This window comes from Schistocerca cancellata, chromosome 1, assembly GCF_023864275.1.
Source record: "Schistocerca cancellata isolate TAMUIC-IGC-003103 chromosome 1, iqSchCanc2.1, whole genome shotgun sequence".
NCBI lineage: Eukaryota > Metazoa > Arthropoda > Insecta > Orthoptera > Acrididae > Schistocerca > Schistocerca cancellata.
Window position 1 is genome coordinate 384,262,873 of NC_064626.1, and position 17,133 is coordinate 384,280,005.

Consider the following 17,133-nt stretch of genomic DNA (forward strand, 5'->3'; position numbering starts at 1 on the left):
GAGAGCCGAATTTGTAAAATTACGTCGCGTATCGAAGTATGCGTATTCCGTGGCAAACGTAAAACAGTTACTCCGAAGTTCAACGTGGAACCATCGTTCTTCGCAGCCAGTTTGGCGTGCACCCACACGACGCTTGAAGTGACTTTCACTGAACTGCCACGTGCGTGTGGCACTGTCAAAAGCGTGCCAGCTGTGAGCCTTTCAAATCAGTCCGGTAACGTAATCAACAGGTGCTGGGATACTCATCCTTTCGTGTCTGTGTTGTTTGTGTAGCTTCAGCGGTAAGTGTATATGCACACCTTGATTGTTAGTTATGTTGCAATTGAGCTTTAATGCCCTTTTACTTATCATTATTTGTGCGCGATAGTTACTGTTGTCGCCATATATTATATCACACATGTTTAAATGCAAGTCACGTCCCATGAACATGTGGTCTAACGTGTAATCGTACATATTCGAAAGCAAAACTGCAGGTCACTTGTGAAGGGACACACGTTATTTATAAGATTATCGTTCAGGTATTTGCAACTAATGAATGAATGTAAGAAAAGATGTCACGATTTACCACCGTGGTCCAAAACAAAGTTTTTGCTTTAATTGTATTTTTCTTTATAGTGCGTCGTTCATCGTGGTTGTTTAGAAATATATGTCATTTTGTGTGCTCAGCATGTATTACACCGGCGCATCTTGTAACTGGCCTTGCGGTCGTATTTGTAGAACGCCATTACTGCACAGATATTGTAAAAGCATCGCTTATGTGTGTAAATGTGCTGCCCACAGATCTCTTTAATAGCGGTGGTGTATTTGAAGTACTTTCTGCATACATAAGAAATTTGTTTTTCAGCTTAACGACTTACGCCGTCGTATCATATTTTACGAACGACTGCCATATTCGAACCAACATATTTTTCCTGCCGTGGTTAACCGTAGGCGACATTATTACAGCTGCGGCCACTTCTAATTGGTTAAAACAGGCGGCCGTCCTGCAGCGCGTCCAGGCAAGGTTCCCAACATGTGGTTTTCAATAATTTTGTAGTGCGGTTAGCGCTCGTAACAGTCAGCTACGAAACCGTGATATTTAATCACGAAATGTTTTATGAAGAGAAGAATCACGGATTTTTAAATTCTCGGCTGCTTTTCAGGAGCTTTTGAAAAGTCATCAAAGTCGGCTGCACCATTCACCTGTTTGACTTCGCAAACTAGAGAATAACGAAAACTAAAAATCGCACTATTCTGATACTGTTGGTCTTCATATTTATATTTCCTGCCTATTGTATGGAGGTCTCGTCTGTTTGCGGTTCCCCTCGTTGCTTACGATTGTATCTTGGTGGAGCGCGTGTAATAATATTGAGGGAACCTGTAATACGATGTTCAGAGCCGTAGAAGACTTATGCGCCAAAGAGAAAAAGGAGATCAATGACAATTTTGCATTAAAGACAGGTAATTAAAACTAAGCAACCCAGGAAATGAATAAAGGAAGAAGGAAAGTGTCCCTTGCAATTGGAAAATATCACTGAATCATGACAACATGAGAATTACTGATCATCAGCCTATTGCATAATATCTCCTCAGGCGTTACTATGTAGATATAAGCAATACAACAGTCATTGACAAGGAGTATCACAAACAAACCGGAAAACTAAGTAAAATTCGTTTTGCAACCATTTTAACAAAATGTCTTCATAGATTACGGTATTCCAGATTACATTGTAAAGAAATGCAGACAAAGTTAGCTTCTTTTTGCTGGGCAGGCATATTTCCAAACTGTATAATAATTGCGAAGTGGCCTCTGTTCATAAGAACGTAGGGGAAAAAAAAAACAATCGTAGGAAAATATTAACCATTCCCGATATTAATCAGGGTTTAGAAAAATAGTAAAAAAGTACTGCATAAAAAGTTAAATAAACTTTTGAACCAAAGTAAAATCCAAACTGATGCTTAGAATCGCTTCAGGAAAAGTGGGCAACAGATGCCATCCATTATACTTTTTAAAAAAAGTGTCCGAAAAACAATGGAAAATAAACAAAATGCCACCGGCATTATAATCGTTTAAAAAGCTCGAAGTTTATGACATTAGAGGCACTGCATTAAAATGGTTTGTCTCGTGGGAAACAGAACTGAAACGTGAACCGTAAACAAATATTAAGGCAAATTTCTCACATTTAGAAATTCTATAAAAAAATATGGTAGTTCCTCAAGGATCTGTACTTGGACCAGTCCTTTGCCTCCTGTATACAAATAGCCTAGACCCGACACAGAGCCTCAAACAAATACATTTTTTTCCAGGTGACACAAGCATCCTTCTTGTTCGAAACACCCAAAATCACCTAAGAGCAGCAGTAAATAGATCTACAGTTAACTAGCTGGGTAGTTTGAGGGAAAAAAGCTGTTGATAAACACAAAAAAACATTGCCTGAATTTGTACTTAAAAAGGTGATCCAAGCAACATAAGTGTTACAGTAAACTCGAACCGGATGTAACTGTCTCTGAAAACACAGTTTTTATGCACTTGGATTCAAATAGAATTCAGTTTGCATGCACATATAAGCAAAATAAAATGCACTGATAAATAAAGAATGATACAGTGTATATTTACTTTCTGTTAAAACAAATTTTCATTCTGTCTGATTTGTGTATTTTGCCCGTTTCCACAGCATGCACTCATTCATACATATTTTATTTATTTATTTACTTACTTATTTATTTATTTTAATCCACAGTCTGGAAACACTATGGGAGACTAAATTAATAAATCAGTTTCCCAACGGAAATTGAAGGTCATAGCACAACAGCCATTTACAACATCATTAGATGCAAATAGTTTCTGTGGTTTGAATGTAAAAGTGAAAGTAAATATTTTATTCAACCATGATAATCAAATATTGACAATAAAATATGCCTTGCAGTCAGGTTCAGATTATAAATGATTAACAGCACCAAACAGAAATGTAATCTCGGTCACTGCATTTAAACATAACTTATGGGAAGAAAATTAGAAAGATATTTGCAGAACAAGATACAGGGTGGCGATTTTTCTTGAAAACCTGGAATTCTCAAGGAATTACATTTCAACCTGGAAAAATCAGGGAAATCTCTAGGGAATTTCAGGAATTTTATAAAACCTCAGGAAATTCTGTGCTTTTAAGCTAACATTGGAATTAAATGTTATTGAGCTTTAGAAATCACGAATTTTAAAATACTTAATATTTTGGAGAGTGTCAATTATTTGAATATAAGTCCATATAAATTACCAGTGTTTAAAAATTGTGATTAAACTACAGCCAAGAAGAAGATGTTTGTGTGATGTTCAAAAAACACACACACACAGCTAATTTCACTGGATGTCATCTTCCTCTCCACATGTGGAATTCTCAGATCGCTCTCTCTCACACACTCAAAGAGTGAAAAGTATTACATGAATAATCTACAACAGGAATAAAAATTAATTCTGTATGGGGTGACATGAAATGTAATGCCTCACAAACTTTGATACTCAGTCTGCTCCTGTTCCTTACTTACATAAATGACCATTCAGTGACTTTAAAGGGCTATTTACTGAGTATGTTCCATAATAAAGATACAGCACAGATGATAGCAGTACAGCCCAACAACTAGTTCACAGCAAATAATATTCATTAATCACACAGAGGCTCATATTACATAATTTCAACCAAATAAGAAAGCTGCTAGGAAAAGACATTAATAATCATCCTCTAATGGAAAAAGTTTGTGTAAAATTGATAAGTTGAAATAGATTTGACAGGCGGAGAAATTAGGCAAGAAACATTGTTTAACACATTCTACTTAAACATTAAACCCTCAGGTAGTAGTCTGTGAAATGCAGTTGAAGTTAAGAAAGTGTTCACCAAAAGTGAGCCGTAAAAATACTGTATAAAGCAGATACCTGCACATCTTACGGAAACTTGATCATACGTTTTGGAATTCTTAAACTCACATTCTGATACATTTCCTCATTTGTGCTACTTATTGCTAGTAATAATAAATCCTGTCAACTGTGATTTGTTTTAATCTATCATCAATCCAAAGGTTGAACTCGCTTACGGGGGAAACTATAGTTGAAAGTGAACTTTGAACCGCAGTACAAATCAGCATTTTTCACATTAACAAAGATTGCTAGAGGTGAAAGAAGTGATAGAAATTGTAGTATTCTAAGGGATTGAACCCATGACCTTATGCGTTGACACAGTGTAATTTGCCACTGAGCCACAACCACAGCATGCACAGCCACAATATAAGACAAATAATTTCCATGAAGAATTAGCCCCATAATCTGTGTGTGGTTTTGTAGCCTGCTGAAAGGTCATCAACAAACTCCAGTTAGATGTGAAAAAATAAATAGAAAATCCTTGTAGATTCAAAAAAATATTAAAATCTTGCCATATTAGCCATTCCTTAAACACATTATCTGCTGGTAGATTTACGTTAGTTACATGGCAAATAGTAATATTCCTTGGAAACAGACATTTATTTTTGTGGTACTGTGATCAGTGCAAATGCAGTCAAATATGAAGCTGGTAACAGGTGATAAATGACAGTCATTTACCATCAACATTCCTTTTAATTTTACTGTATTAAATCTTGCTTTAATAAGCACAATGAGCCACCACCCACCTCGAAGCTGTTCCTTTCTTCCTATGTCGTCTGCTTTAGCTTTATCCCAAAGTTTTATCATGATTCAAAGATTTGTTTCCCCAATGAGATACAGATTTTCGTCAGTTTCTTGGACCTTTTAAGGCAAGCACCAAGGTGGTTTCTATGGTAAGGACGTAGTTGATTTCCTTCCAAATCATTCCCCACGTGAGTATGTGCTGTGCCTCTAATGACCTACTGTTGATAAAACTGTAAATCCTAATCTTCCTTGTCTATCTGGTTTTTATGTATACAGTTTTTTTTATGTATTCAGTAAAAATGCCTTTTCTCAAGTCTTTGGACATGAGGACGTGGGGAAGAGAAAAAGAAAGCTACACCCCACACTAATGCAACCTTGGAGAAGGAATTTGTACATGGAAAATAAGCCCAGTGCAGATCTGCTACAAAATTTTTCATTCCTGGCTTCTGACATGTCACTATGGATGGGGTGGAAAGCACTGAAGAAAGAAAGAAAGAAATAAAAAATAGGTGTGCACATAAAAAATGTTGAATAGTTCAGCAGACAAAAAAATATTTTGCAGTATTAAAGAAGATTCTTGACATCTACATCGTATGGTGCATGGAGGGGGGGGGGGGGGGGTTCCTTTACCACTACTAGTTAGTTCCTTTCCTGTTCCACTCGCAAAACAGAGCGAGAGAGAAACGACTGTCTACATGCGTCTGTACGAGCTCTAATTTCTCTCATCTTTGTGGTCCTCATGTGAAATGTACCTTGGCAACAGTGGAATTGTCCTGCAGTCAGTGGCAAATGCCAGTTCTCTAAATTTTCTCAATAGTATACCTTGAAAATAACATCGCTACCCTGGCGGGGATTCCTATTTGAGTTCCCAAAGCATTTCCATAGTACTTGCGGTTTGTTCGAACCTATCAGTAACAAACTTAACAGCCTATCAATTCCTTTGATGCCTTCCTTTAGTCTTAATACCCATTGGATAAAAGATTGAAAAGATTTTGCAGAAAAACACTTGAGAGGCCAATTTTCATGTCTTGCTGTAGAAGCAAGTACATGCTTGTCCAAAATTTTAGAAATATCTGCAACTCCCCTTAACTGCCCTTTAAAAAGCTATGCAACACCTGTTCTCAAAATGTTGGATGGCATTGTAACTTCTAATTCTAAAATGTCAAGTTCCATTGGACCAGATAAGTAGAAACTACTTTCTCATGGAACAAGACATTACATAATTTGTAGGGAATTGTTAATAAATTCAAAAACATAGATAGAAGACTAGGGAAGTAAAAAAATTACCAGAGTATATACAATAAATAAAATATTTGAATGGAAGGCTTTAAACTGCTTCCAAGAATTCCTGCCCAGAATAAAAGGAGTGTGGCACATGGAAATTTTTCAACTTAGAGTTCAGAAATCTGAGTGGGTTTTACATGAGAGTTTTTCATTTTAGCCAGAAGCTCTTGAAAATGAAATTTACAGAGCAGTGCCGACCTTTCCCATGCCATAGTTAGATAAATGTTATTCAAGTGCAACTTATTTTTCCATTTGTTGTTCACTAATCATGGATAGTTCTTTTAAGTAAGTTCATATTATTAACTACAAATCCGATGAAGAAGTATATTTGGAGGGATAGCGGAGTGAGAATCTAGAGACTTTTGAATGACAGTCTGCACAAACTGACACCGTACATATTTTCAGTGTGTTTTTCTGGGTTTAAGAGATCATTTGTGATGCGTAGATGCTCCATCCACATTCAGTCCAAATAATTTAAAATGTTTGACTTCACTGGTTGTTTGATCACCCTGTGCCAATATTATTCCACTTCATTTCGAAAGTTGGTACACATTCATAGATGCACCAGATTTCTTTGTTGTCTATGTGAATAACCAGATGGACAAAAAAAGAACTATGAAATTCATAAATTTAATATGAACATCTACGATCAGAACTATGGAACATAGAAACTAATATATATCAAGTCCACAATTAGGGAAAAGACATTCTAACTGCTACTGCCCTGTTAAAAGAAGATCTGAAGCAGTAAGTCGTCATTGTATTCTATATATGTGTTTTTAAGACTTCCAAACTTTTTTTTAGCCTCATCACATGTGTTACATTTTGAAGGGTAGCAATTTGCTAACTGTCATATTTTTGATTATGGTCTTTTGTATACCTTACTTTCCACTTCCCGTAACTCTGGTTATAAATGTATCACACACATAAAACTCCTAGTTCTCCCTCTGTGCTGATGAACCACAGTACAGCATTAACATAAAAATTTGGTCGTTATTTTAAACTACTGTAATGAATTCCTTGAGTCCATTTTTGCCAACTTCTTTACAGACTGTCAGTAGCCAAAAACCAAAGGCTGATTGTCAGCCTTGTTATAACTGATTATGCACTCTTTCATATTGGTACATCTTCTTACTTCTCAGACCACATGCAGAAACTTTTTGGAAAAAATGTTCATCCAGATACAGTTCATGAATTAAAGTTTCAGAAGCAGATCATTTAAGAAAGAACACATTTACAAAGCCTGCTCTATCTTTTGGTTATTAACTTTTTTCAGTGTAGAATACAAAAGCAGAAGTGCTGCACTCAGTTGCACTAGCTTGCAGGACTGTGACACATGTAAATACTTGTACCCTGGAAATGATTTGCCACAAATATTGTCAAGCAGCAGTTGGCAATGTTACTGAATATGTGGCGGCAGTTTGCATGGCTGGTAGTGTGGCCTGGCAACATTGCTGAGCCATATTGTTGCCAATATGCAACTTTTTGGGCCCATGCAAACCTACCATAAGACCACTAAATCAAGTAAAAATAAATTTTCCTGCCCTTTGTTGAGATAATATGTTTCAGAAACAGTAATCCAACTGTGATGTGTTATTTACAGTGAGAGGGCCATGAGAAAGAGCTCCACAAATATTTTGTTTTATCGTGCTTGTTGTTGTTGTGGTCTTCAGTCCTGAGACTGGTTTGATGCAGCTCTCCATGCTACTCTATCCTGTGCAAGCTTCTTCATCTCCCAGTACCTACTGCAACCTACATCCTTCTGAATCTGCTTAGTGTATTCATCTCTTGGTCTCCCCCTACGATTTTTACCCTCCACGCTGCCCTCCAATACTAAATTGGTGATCCCTTGATGCCTCAGAACATGTCCTACTAACCGATCCCTTCTTCTGGTCAAGTTGTGCCACAAACTTCTCTTCTCCCCAATCCTACTCAATACTTCCTCATTAGTTATGTGATCTACCCATCTAATCTTCAGCATTCTTCTGTAGCACCACATTTCGAAAGCTTCTATTCTCTTCTTGTCCAAACTATTTACCGTCCATGTTTCACTTCCATACATGGCTTCACTCCATACAAATACTTTCAGAAATGACTTCCTGACACTTAAATCTATACTCGATGTTAACAAATTTCTCTTCTTCAGAAACGCTTTCCTTGCCATTGCCAGTCTACATTTTATGTCCTCTCTACTTCGACCATCATCAGTTATTTTGCTCCCCAAATAGCAGAACTCCTTTACTACTTTAAGTGTCTCATTTCCTAATCTAATTCCCTCAGCATCACCCGACTTAATTCGACTACATTTCATTATCCTCGTTTTGCTTTTGTTGATGTTCATCTTATATCCTCCTTTCAAGACACTTTCCATTCCGTTCAACTGCACTTCCAGGTCCTTTGCTGTCTCTGACAGAATTACAATGTCATCGGCGAACCTCAAGGTTTTTATTTCTTCTCCATGGATTTTAATACCTACTCCGAATTTTTCTTTTGTTTCCTTTACTGCTTGCTCAATATACAGATTGAATAACATCGGGGAGAGGCTACAACCCTGTCTTACTCCCTTTCCAACCACTGCTTCCCTTTCATGTCCCTCGACTCTTTATAACTGCCATCTGGTTTCTGTACAAATTGTAAATAGCCTTTCGCTCCCTGTATTTTACCCCTGCCACCTTTAGAATTTGAAAGAGAGTATTCCAGTCAACATTGTCAAAAGCTTTCTCTAAGTCTACAAATGCTAGAAATGTAGGTTTGCCTTTCCTTAATCTTTCTTCTAAGATAAGTCGTAAGGTCAGTATTGCCTCACGTGTTCCAGTATTTCTACGGAATCCAAACTGATCTTCCCCGAGGTCAGCTTCTACTAGTTTTTCCATTCGTCTGTAAAGAATTCGTGTTAGTATTTTGCAGCTGTGACTTATTAAACTGATTGTTCGGTAATTTTCACATCTGTCAACACCTGCTTTCTTTGGGATTGGAATTATTATATTCTTCTTGAAGTCTGAGGGTATTTCGCCTGTCTCATACATCTTGCTCACCATATGGTAGAGTTTTGTCAGGACTGGCTCTCCCAAGGCAGTCAGTAGTTCCAATGGAATGTTGTCTACTCCGGGGGCCTTGTTTCGACTCAGGTCTTTCAGTGCTCTGTCAAACTCTTCACGCAGTATCGTATCTCCCAATTCATCTTCATCTACATCCTCTTCCATTTCCATAATATTGTCCTCAAGTACATCGCCCTTGTATAGACCCTCTATATACTCCTTCCACCTTTCTGCTTTCCCTTCTTTGCTTAGAACTGGGTTTCCATCTGAGCTCTTGATGTTCATACAAGTGTTTCTCTTATCTCCAAAGGTCTCTTTAATTTTCCTGTAGGCAGTATCTATCTTACCCCTAGTGAAATAAGCCTCTACATCCTTACATTTGTCCTCTAGCCATCCCTGCTTAGCTATTTTGCACTTCCTGTCGATCTCATTTTTGAGACGTTTGTATTCCTTTTTGCCTGCTTCATTAACTGCATTTTTATATTTTCTCCTTTCATCAATTAAATTCAATATTTCTTCTGTTACCCAAGGAGTTCTACTAGCCCTCGTCTTTTTACCTACTTGATCCTCTGCTGCCTTCACTACTTCATCCCTCAGAGCTACCCATTCGTCTTCTACCGTATTTCTTTCCCCCATTCCTGTCAATTGTTCCCTTATGCTCTCCCTAAAACTCTGTACAACCTCTGGTTCTTTCAGTTTATCCAGGTCCCATCTCCTTAAATTCCCACCTTTTTGCAGTTTCTTCAGTTTTAATCTACAGGTCATAACCAATAGATTGTGGTCAGAGTCCACATCTGCCCCTGGAAATGTCTTACAATTTAAAACCTGGTTCCTAAATCTCTGTCTTACGATTATATAATCTATCTGATACCTTTTAGTATCTCCAGGGTTCTTCCATGTATACAACCTTCTATCATGATTCTTAAACCAAGTGTTAGCTATAATTAAGTTGTGCCCTGTGCAAAATTCTACCAGGCGGCTTCCTCTTTCATTTCTTAGCCCCAATCCATATTCACCTACTACGTTTCCTTCTCTCCCTTTTCCTACACTCGAATTCCAGTCACCCATGACTATTAAATTTTCGTCTCCCTTCACTATCTGAACAATTTCTTTTATATCATCATACATTTCTTCAATTTCTTCGTCATCTGCAGAGCTAGTTGGCATATAAACTTGTACTACTGTAGTAGGCGTGGGCTTCGTGTCTATCTTGGCCACAATAATGCGTTCACTATGCTGTTTGTAGTAGCTTACCCGCTTTCCTATTTTCCTATTCATTATTAAACCTACTCCTGCATTGCCCCTATTTGACTTTGTGTTTATAACCCTGTAGTCACCTGACCAGAAGTCTTGTTCCTCCTGCCACCGAACTTCACTGATTCCCACTATATCTAACTTTAACCTATCCATTTCCCTTTTTAAATTTTCTAACCTACCTGCCCGATTAAGGGATCTGACATTCCACGCTCCGATCCGTAGGACGCCAGTTTTCTTTCTCCTGATAACGACATCCTCTTGAGTAGTCCCCGCCCGGAGATCCGAATGGGGGACTATTTTACCTCCGGAATATTTTACCCAAGAGGACGCCATCATCATTTAATCATACAGTAAAGCTGCATGCCCTCGGGAAAAATTACGGCCGTAGTTTCCCCTTGCTTTCAGCCGTTCGCAGTACACCAGCACAGCAATGCCGTTTTGGTTATTGTTACAAGGCCAGATCAGTCAATCATCCAGACTGTTGCCCTTGCAACTACTGAAAAGGCTGCTGCCCCTCTTCAGGAACCACACGTTTGTCTGGCCTCTCAACAGATACCCCTCCGTTGTGGTTGTACTTACGGTACGGCCATCTGTATCGCTGAGGCACGCAAGCCTCCCCCACCAACGGCAAGGCCCATGGTTCAAGGACGTAAAATTTACTTGTTCTTGGTGTGGTCTTCAGTGCAAAGGCTGGTTTGACACAGCTCTTCAAGTCTTTTTTTGTCTGCATTACTACTGCAACCTACATCCATTTGAACTTGCTTATTGTATTGCAGCCTTGATCTCCATCTCCAGTTTTACCCTCACCATTACCAGACTGGTGATTCTTCGATACTTCATGATGTATCCTTTCGATTGACCCCTTCTTTTAGTCAGGTTGTGCTATAAATGTCTTTTCTGCCCTTGTTCAATTTAGTAACTCCTCATCAGTTATTTGCTCTAACCATCTAATTTGCAACATTCTCCAGAAGAACCACATTTCAGAAGCTTGTCTGAACTGTTTAGCATCCTGTTTCACTTATTTATAAAGCTACACTCCTGACAAATACCTTCAGAAAAGACTTCGTGGCGTTTAAATTTATATTCAGTATTTACATACTTTTCAGTAATGCTGTCCTTAGTATTTCCAGTCTGCATTAAAATGCTTTATTTTGCTGCCTAACCAGTAAAAAACATTTTCCGCTCTTAGTATCTCATTTACAAATATGATTCCCTGTTATTTGTAAATTAGCTGAGTGACTTAAAATATTTAGGCTTAATGTTAAATGATTGTAGGAGATTCTCATTAAAACAATTTCTTGAACTTTTCTAATAGATGATGTTATTACTAGTTTCAACTTATTACCAAGTCGTCATGAGATGATTGAATGTGTTGCAAAGTGACTCACAAGCAGTTGATAACATTTGTGTGACCTGAGACTGAAAAATATATACTAAAAAAAAAAAAAATGTATTTCCCTACGTCATTGTGTTACTCCGTGCAAATTTATTGAAAGTCAAAAATAAATCAATGAATTCATTAATGTAGACTCACTCACACTGTAAAAAATCTGTATAAGAAATTGGCTGTGCAGTTATTTTCTCTTTTGGAAAATAAGATCTTTTCCATACAGTTATTTTCTCTTTTGAAAAATAAGATATTGACTGTGCAGTTATTTCCTTTTTTGAAAAATAATCAATAATTTATCAGTTATGTGCAGTACTTAAGACACCAACATTTTCAGCTTTGTCATTCTCATTGAAAATTATTAAGTGCCATTCCCTATAGCTAGCTGCATCATAATTTGAAACAAAAATCAAATAAATTTCCTGTTGGATGTTTTGCCGTTGCTTTTCATTAACGTCTCCTATTCTAAAAAAGAAAATTAGTTCCACTTCTGACACTGGCAGTAACTCCTACATTCCTGCTAAAACACAACATTAGTAAAATATCAGCCCATTTACCTACTTACCTAGCAGCAGAAAAGTTCTTTATGGGTTCCCTGATCAGAAATTATGTAAAGGTAATGACACTCATACGTTCAGGCTAATTCAAATAACAGCACATCTGATTTATGGCACTTCTAAATAGAAAATCTGGAACAGAATAGAAGCACTTCTAGCTACCAGAAAAGTGGTGAAAATTTTTCACTCTGATTCGCTGAGATATTTTCAGCAATCTTCATTATTGTAGAGCAGCGCACAGCTTCCATTTGCAGTTTCAGCTTTAGGAACTGGCTGTTGCTGATGCTGAATACTCACTCAAATTTAAAGTACGTCAACTGGTTGTTGCTTCACAAACGTTGCCTTTACCATACTTGCTGCTGTGTTTGTAATGTATCCATTGAGCACAAATACCTTTTGTTTTTAATGAATGTGTCAAAATTTATGCTTACCATTTGTTCCCAATTCATTGGCACTGGAAGACATCTTCCTGGTTCTTATTTTCTTGGTATAAAATGGCTCATTGTCCAGCTGCTTTCCTAATTCTGTAATGTTTCGCTTTGTGCAAAAGAATATCGTGGTCGATATATTCAAATGCTTTTGTTATAACCGATACAAACGCACATAATAGGACCAACATTTTATTGGCACTCACCTACAGTGTTTGTTTACATAACTCTTTCCTGCCTTATTCACTTCCTCCAAGAGGCCTACTTTTTTCTGAGCTTATTTCTGAAATCAGTGAAGCTATTTTAATTATGTCTTGCGACTCCAATGAAATGTGTATTATCATTATTTTCGTTTTATTGAAGTAAAAACATCAGTGGTCTTAATGAAACACATACTGTTTGAAAAGAAAAGAGAGAAAATATACATTAATATTATTATCTGACAAGCGAATTTAATCCTTAATATAACAAATTGAGTGAATCAGCTCCACATAAATTATTCAAACATGTTTACCAATTCAGATGAAGGGAAAAAACTGATGAGCTCGAATGAAAGCCGTTGACATTGTTGTGGGGGGGGGACTGACGTGATATGTTGTCTGCTCAGGCTGACATAAACCGTTTTGTGTGGAGACTTTTTTTTTCTTTCTAAGCTTTTCTCTTTGCAAGAAGTACCTGGGTAAAGGAGGATATTATGCTTCAGCACTCCCACCAAAAGCATACCACCTCTGCTCTTCACAATTCCGTCTGCAAGACTAAGCACTGAATTGTTTTCTGTGAAAGATGTGCTTCCACAAGCTGAACCTTGTGCGGTAGAATGTTTTCGTTTTGTTCTTGCATAAGGACTTCTGCACACAAGCATCAATAATGCTGTTATTGTAGACCCACGCTCACAGTTCCATATAGAAACATATGATGATCTGTGTATGCATTCCCTTTGTACAAACCTATGGACAGACACTCCCATAATGGGTTCCAGCATCTCACCAAATAAAACATGTCTGCTCTCATTTAGCACTGATTTATAATCTAATGCACTATACAAATAGTCTGTTCTTTTGACAAGTGGTGTGTGGTACATGTTTGGTTTGTCACCCCATATAGATAACACCACCTTCTTGAAACATTTTGTGTTCTATGCTGGATGGGATCACACTTTCGGGAGCAGACTAGTGGAAATGGGTGAAGGTTGAGATCGTAACAGAAAATATTTTTCATGGGAAGGCATTGAAACTTGTAGCCATTCTTGCTTGTATGTTGTGGCTGCAGAGCCTATGATGAAAAATGTTACCAGAGACTACAAACAATAGAAGCCTGAATATTTCAATAGTGACCACCTCCAAGTATGAGTTCCTTCTAATCTTCCAGTTGTCCTTTGTTGCATTTCATTCAGTAATTGTTGTTATATGATGCTATCTGTTATTCCATTTGCATCCTACCTCACGTGGCAACTACTATTTTGTTCTCAAACCTGTACAAGGGTTGGACAAAATTCCGGAAACACCGCTAGAAATGTGTGCTTGAACATAAATACAGACGCTAGCCAAGCATGCAGATTCTATTGTTGTGTTTGGCCAAGAACGGCATGTGCGCAAAGTCTTCAGGAAGAATAGCATAATATTTCTTTGAAAACCATACAGAACCTGTATTTATCCTTTCTGAGATGACTGGAAGCTGTGTCTGCTGCGTGCAGATTATACAAATGAATTGCATTTGCAGTTTTGTGCGACATTATTACGGTAACAAAGTACTCAACTTCTTCATTAATGACATACTATTTTCAAAATTTACTGCTATTTTCATGTTTTTCACTCATTTATTGCTGTATCGGTGTGCTGTAGTATTGTGGCACAGGAATTTCAGTGTCTTCCAGAATTGCAGATAAGAATCTGCAGTAAAAAAAAAAAAAAAAATTGGTAATTAGGTACATAACTATATTTCTGAGATGAGAATTAAAACTTTGACTACTATTTGCAGCAAGTGGTGTTATATTGTTTACTTTGTATACATTTGGTAATCCTGTAGCACTCTTTAATATATGCTAATTTACAACCACACTTTTTCTTTCCATGTTGTTGTTGTTGTTGTGGTCTTCAGTCCCGAGACTGGTTTGATGCAGCTCTCCATGCTACTCTATCCTGTGCAAGCTTCTTCGTCTCCCAGTACCTACTGCAACCTACATCCTTCTGAATCTGCTTAGTATATTCATCTCTTGGTCTCCCCCTACGATTTATACCCTCCACACTGCCCTCCAATGCTAAATTGGTGATCCCTTGATGCCTCAGAACTTGTCCTACCAACCGATCCCTTCTTCTGGTCAAGTTGTGCCACAAACTTCTCTTCTCCCCAATCCTATTCAGTACTTCCTCATTAGTTATGTGACCTACCCATCTAATTTTCAGCATTCTTCTGTAGCACCACATTTCGAAAGCTTCTATTCTCTTCTTGTCCAAACTATTTACCGTCCATGTTTCACTTCCATACATGGCTACACTCCATACAAATACTTTCAGAAATGACTTTCTGACACTTAAATCTTTCCATGTAGTGGGGGATATAGCAGTCTGTATGATGATATAAGTTTGGCTTTGGTTGTTTATGTTACCATTATTCATCTGTTCTTCAGAATAATGACATAGTTCTGTTCTCTATTAGTTCTTGCCACTTCTCCCCTCCCCAAATCCTGTGTGCATATTTTAAAATGAGAGAGAGGGGGGGGGTCTTTACAGGGCAGATTAGGGGGAAAAAATGGAAAGCCTAAAGAAAGTTTAAAGTTTTAGTGCTATTAATTTAAGTAGTATCCTTCTTAAGCTGAATAGATTTTCTCTCAATGATGTTTAAATTGATGCTAGCCTTTCTGTTTTTATTTTCACAGGAATTTGGGAACAAGGAAAGCAGAAGTACTCAGCAACAGGAAGCCGGAAGAGATCTCAAATCTGGGGCTACTCCATACTCTCTTTCATTCAAAGTTGAATCTGTGTATGCTGTAGGTTCAGATGCTAAAGTTGCACTTTTACAAAAAATAGATTCTCAAGAAAAATTAGTTAGTAAATTGAAGGAAGAAAATGCCAGTGAAGAAACAATTGAAAAAGAAGTGAAGGCTCTCCTTACATTAAGGTCAGAAACTAAAGCCTTGACTGGTGAAAGACTTAAAATCGATTTTGATCCACCAAAAATCACTGAAGAGGAACAAGAAAAACCACCAAATCAGGTTAAGGATACTAGTATTACGGACGAGCTTTTGCTTAAAATTTCTGCACAGGGTGACACTGTTCGAAAATTGAAACAAGAGAAAGCTTCTAAAAATATAATTGATACTGAAGTAAAAAAACTGCTAGATTTAAAAGCTCAATTCAAATCTGTCACTGGAGAAGACTGGCGAGTTGACCTTGTCCCAAAGGTAAAAAAGGAACTAGAATTACCATCACTTAATACAAGCATTGATGTTAGAAATGATTTACTAGAAAAAATAGCAAGTCAAGGATTAACAGTAAGAAAACTAAAATCTGAGAAAGCAGATAAAGTTGTAATAGATGCAGAGGTGAAGAAGCTTTTGGACCTGAAAGCTGAGTTTAAGTCTGTTACAGGAGAAGACTGGAGGACGGAATTAGCATCAAAGGACCATAGTATAGCAAAAGATACTTCTGCAGGATCTGTAGCTCCTGATGTTAGAAATAATTTGCTAAAAGCAATTTCAGAACAAGGAGATGTTGTTAGGAAACTGAAATCTGAAAAAGCACCTAAAAGTGCAATTGATACTGAAGTGAAAAAACTACTTGATCTGAAAGCAGAATTCAAAGCTGTTACAGGAGAGGACTGGAAAGTAGAATTAGCACCAAAGAACAATATTTCGCCAAGTGCTGGTACTGTAGCACCTGATACAAGAAACAACTTATTAAAAGCAATTTCAGAGCAGGGAGTTATTGTAAGGAAACTGAAATCTGAGAAGGCATCTAAAAGTACAGTTGATGCAGAAGTGAAAAAGCTACTTGACCTGAAAGCAGAATTCAAAACCATTACTGGAGAGGACTGGAAAGCTGACCTGTATTCTAAAGATACTGCTCCCAAAATGTCAACTGTAGGTGCTGGTGAGGATACTGCTGCCATTTCCACATTGACACAAGAGATAACAGATCAGGGTAACAAAGTGAGAAACCTGAAATCTACAGGTGCACCAAAGGTATGTTGCTACAGTAGAATAATAAATATAAGTATTTTAGTGATGAATAACATGCCATTTTGTAAACAGAAGCAATAATTACATAATCCCCCAATTTCCTGCTTTGTGCGGTGTGGGTAAGGAAAACACCTAAGTAATTTCCAGTGTTAGCTTTACATGTTTTGTTATATCCCAATTCAAAGCAAGGTGACAAAACAATAATCCATTGAGAATGAATCATGATTATCATATTGTTAAATACCAGCGTCAGTATACTGTGCTTTATTTCAATAACTCAAATTTCAAATATTTGTAGTCTTTCATGTCAAATTACAACATTACCTTATGCAAATGAGCCAGCATGACATAAAATTTAACCAGGTCGTATTCAGT

General features: G+C 37.3%; 1 protein-coding gene across 1 annotated transcript in view; it reads left to right on the forward strand.

Moving 5' to 3' along the window:
- LOC126175327 (bifunctional glutamate/proline--tRNA ligase) overlaps positions 1–17,133 on the forward strand; it is a 251,607-nt gene that overhangs the window by 148,471 nt on the left and 86,003 nt on the right. The window contains exon 14 of the mRNA XM_049922047.1: positions 15,457–16,761. Within this exon, the coding sequence (XP_049778004.1) occupies positions 15,457–16,761 (1,305 nt within the window). The remainder of the gene's footprint in view (positions 1–15,456; positions 16,762–17,133) is intronic.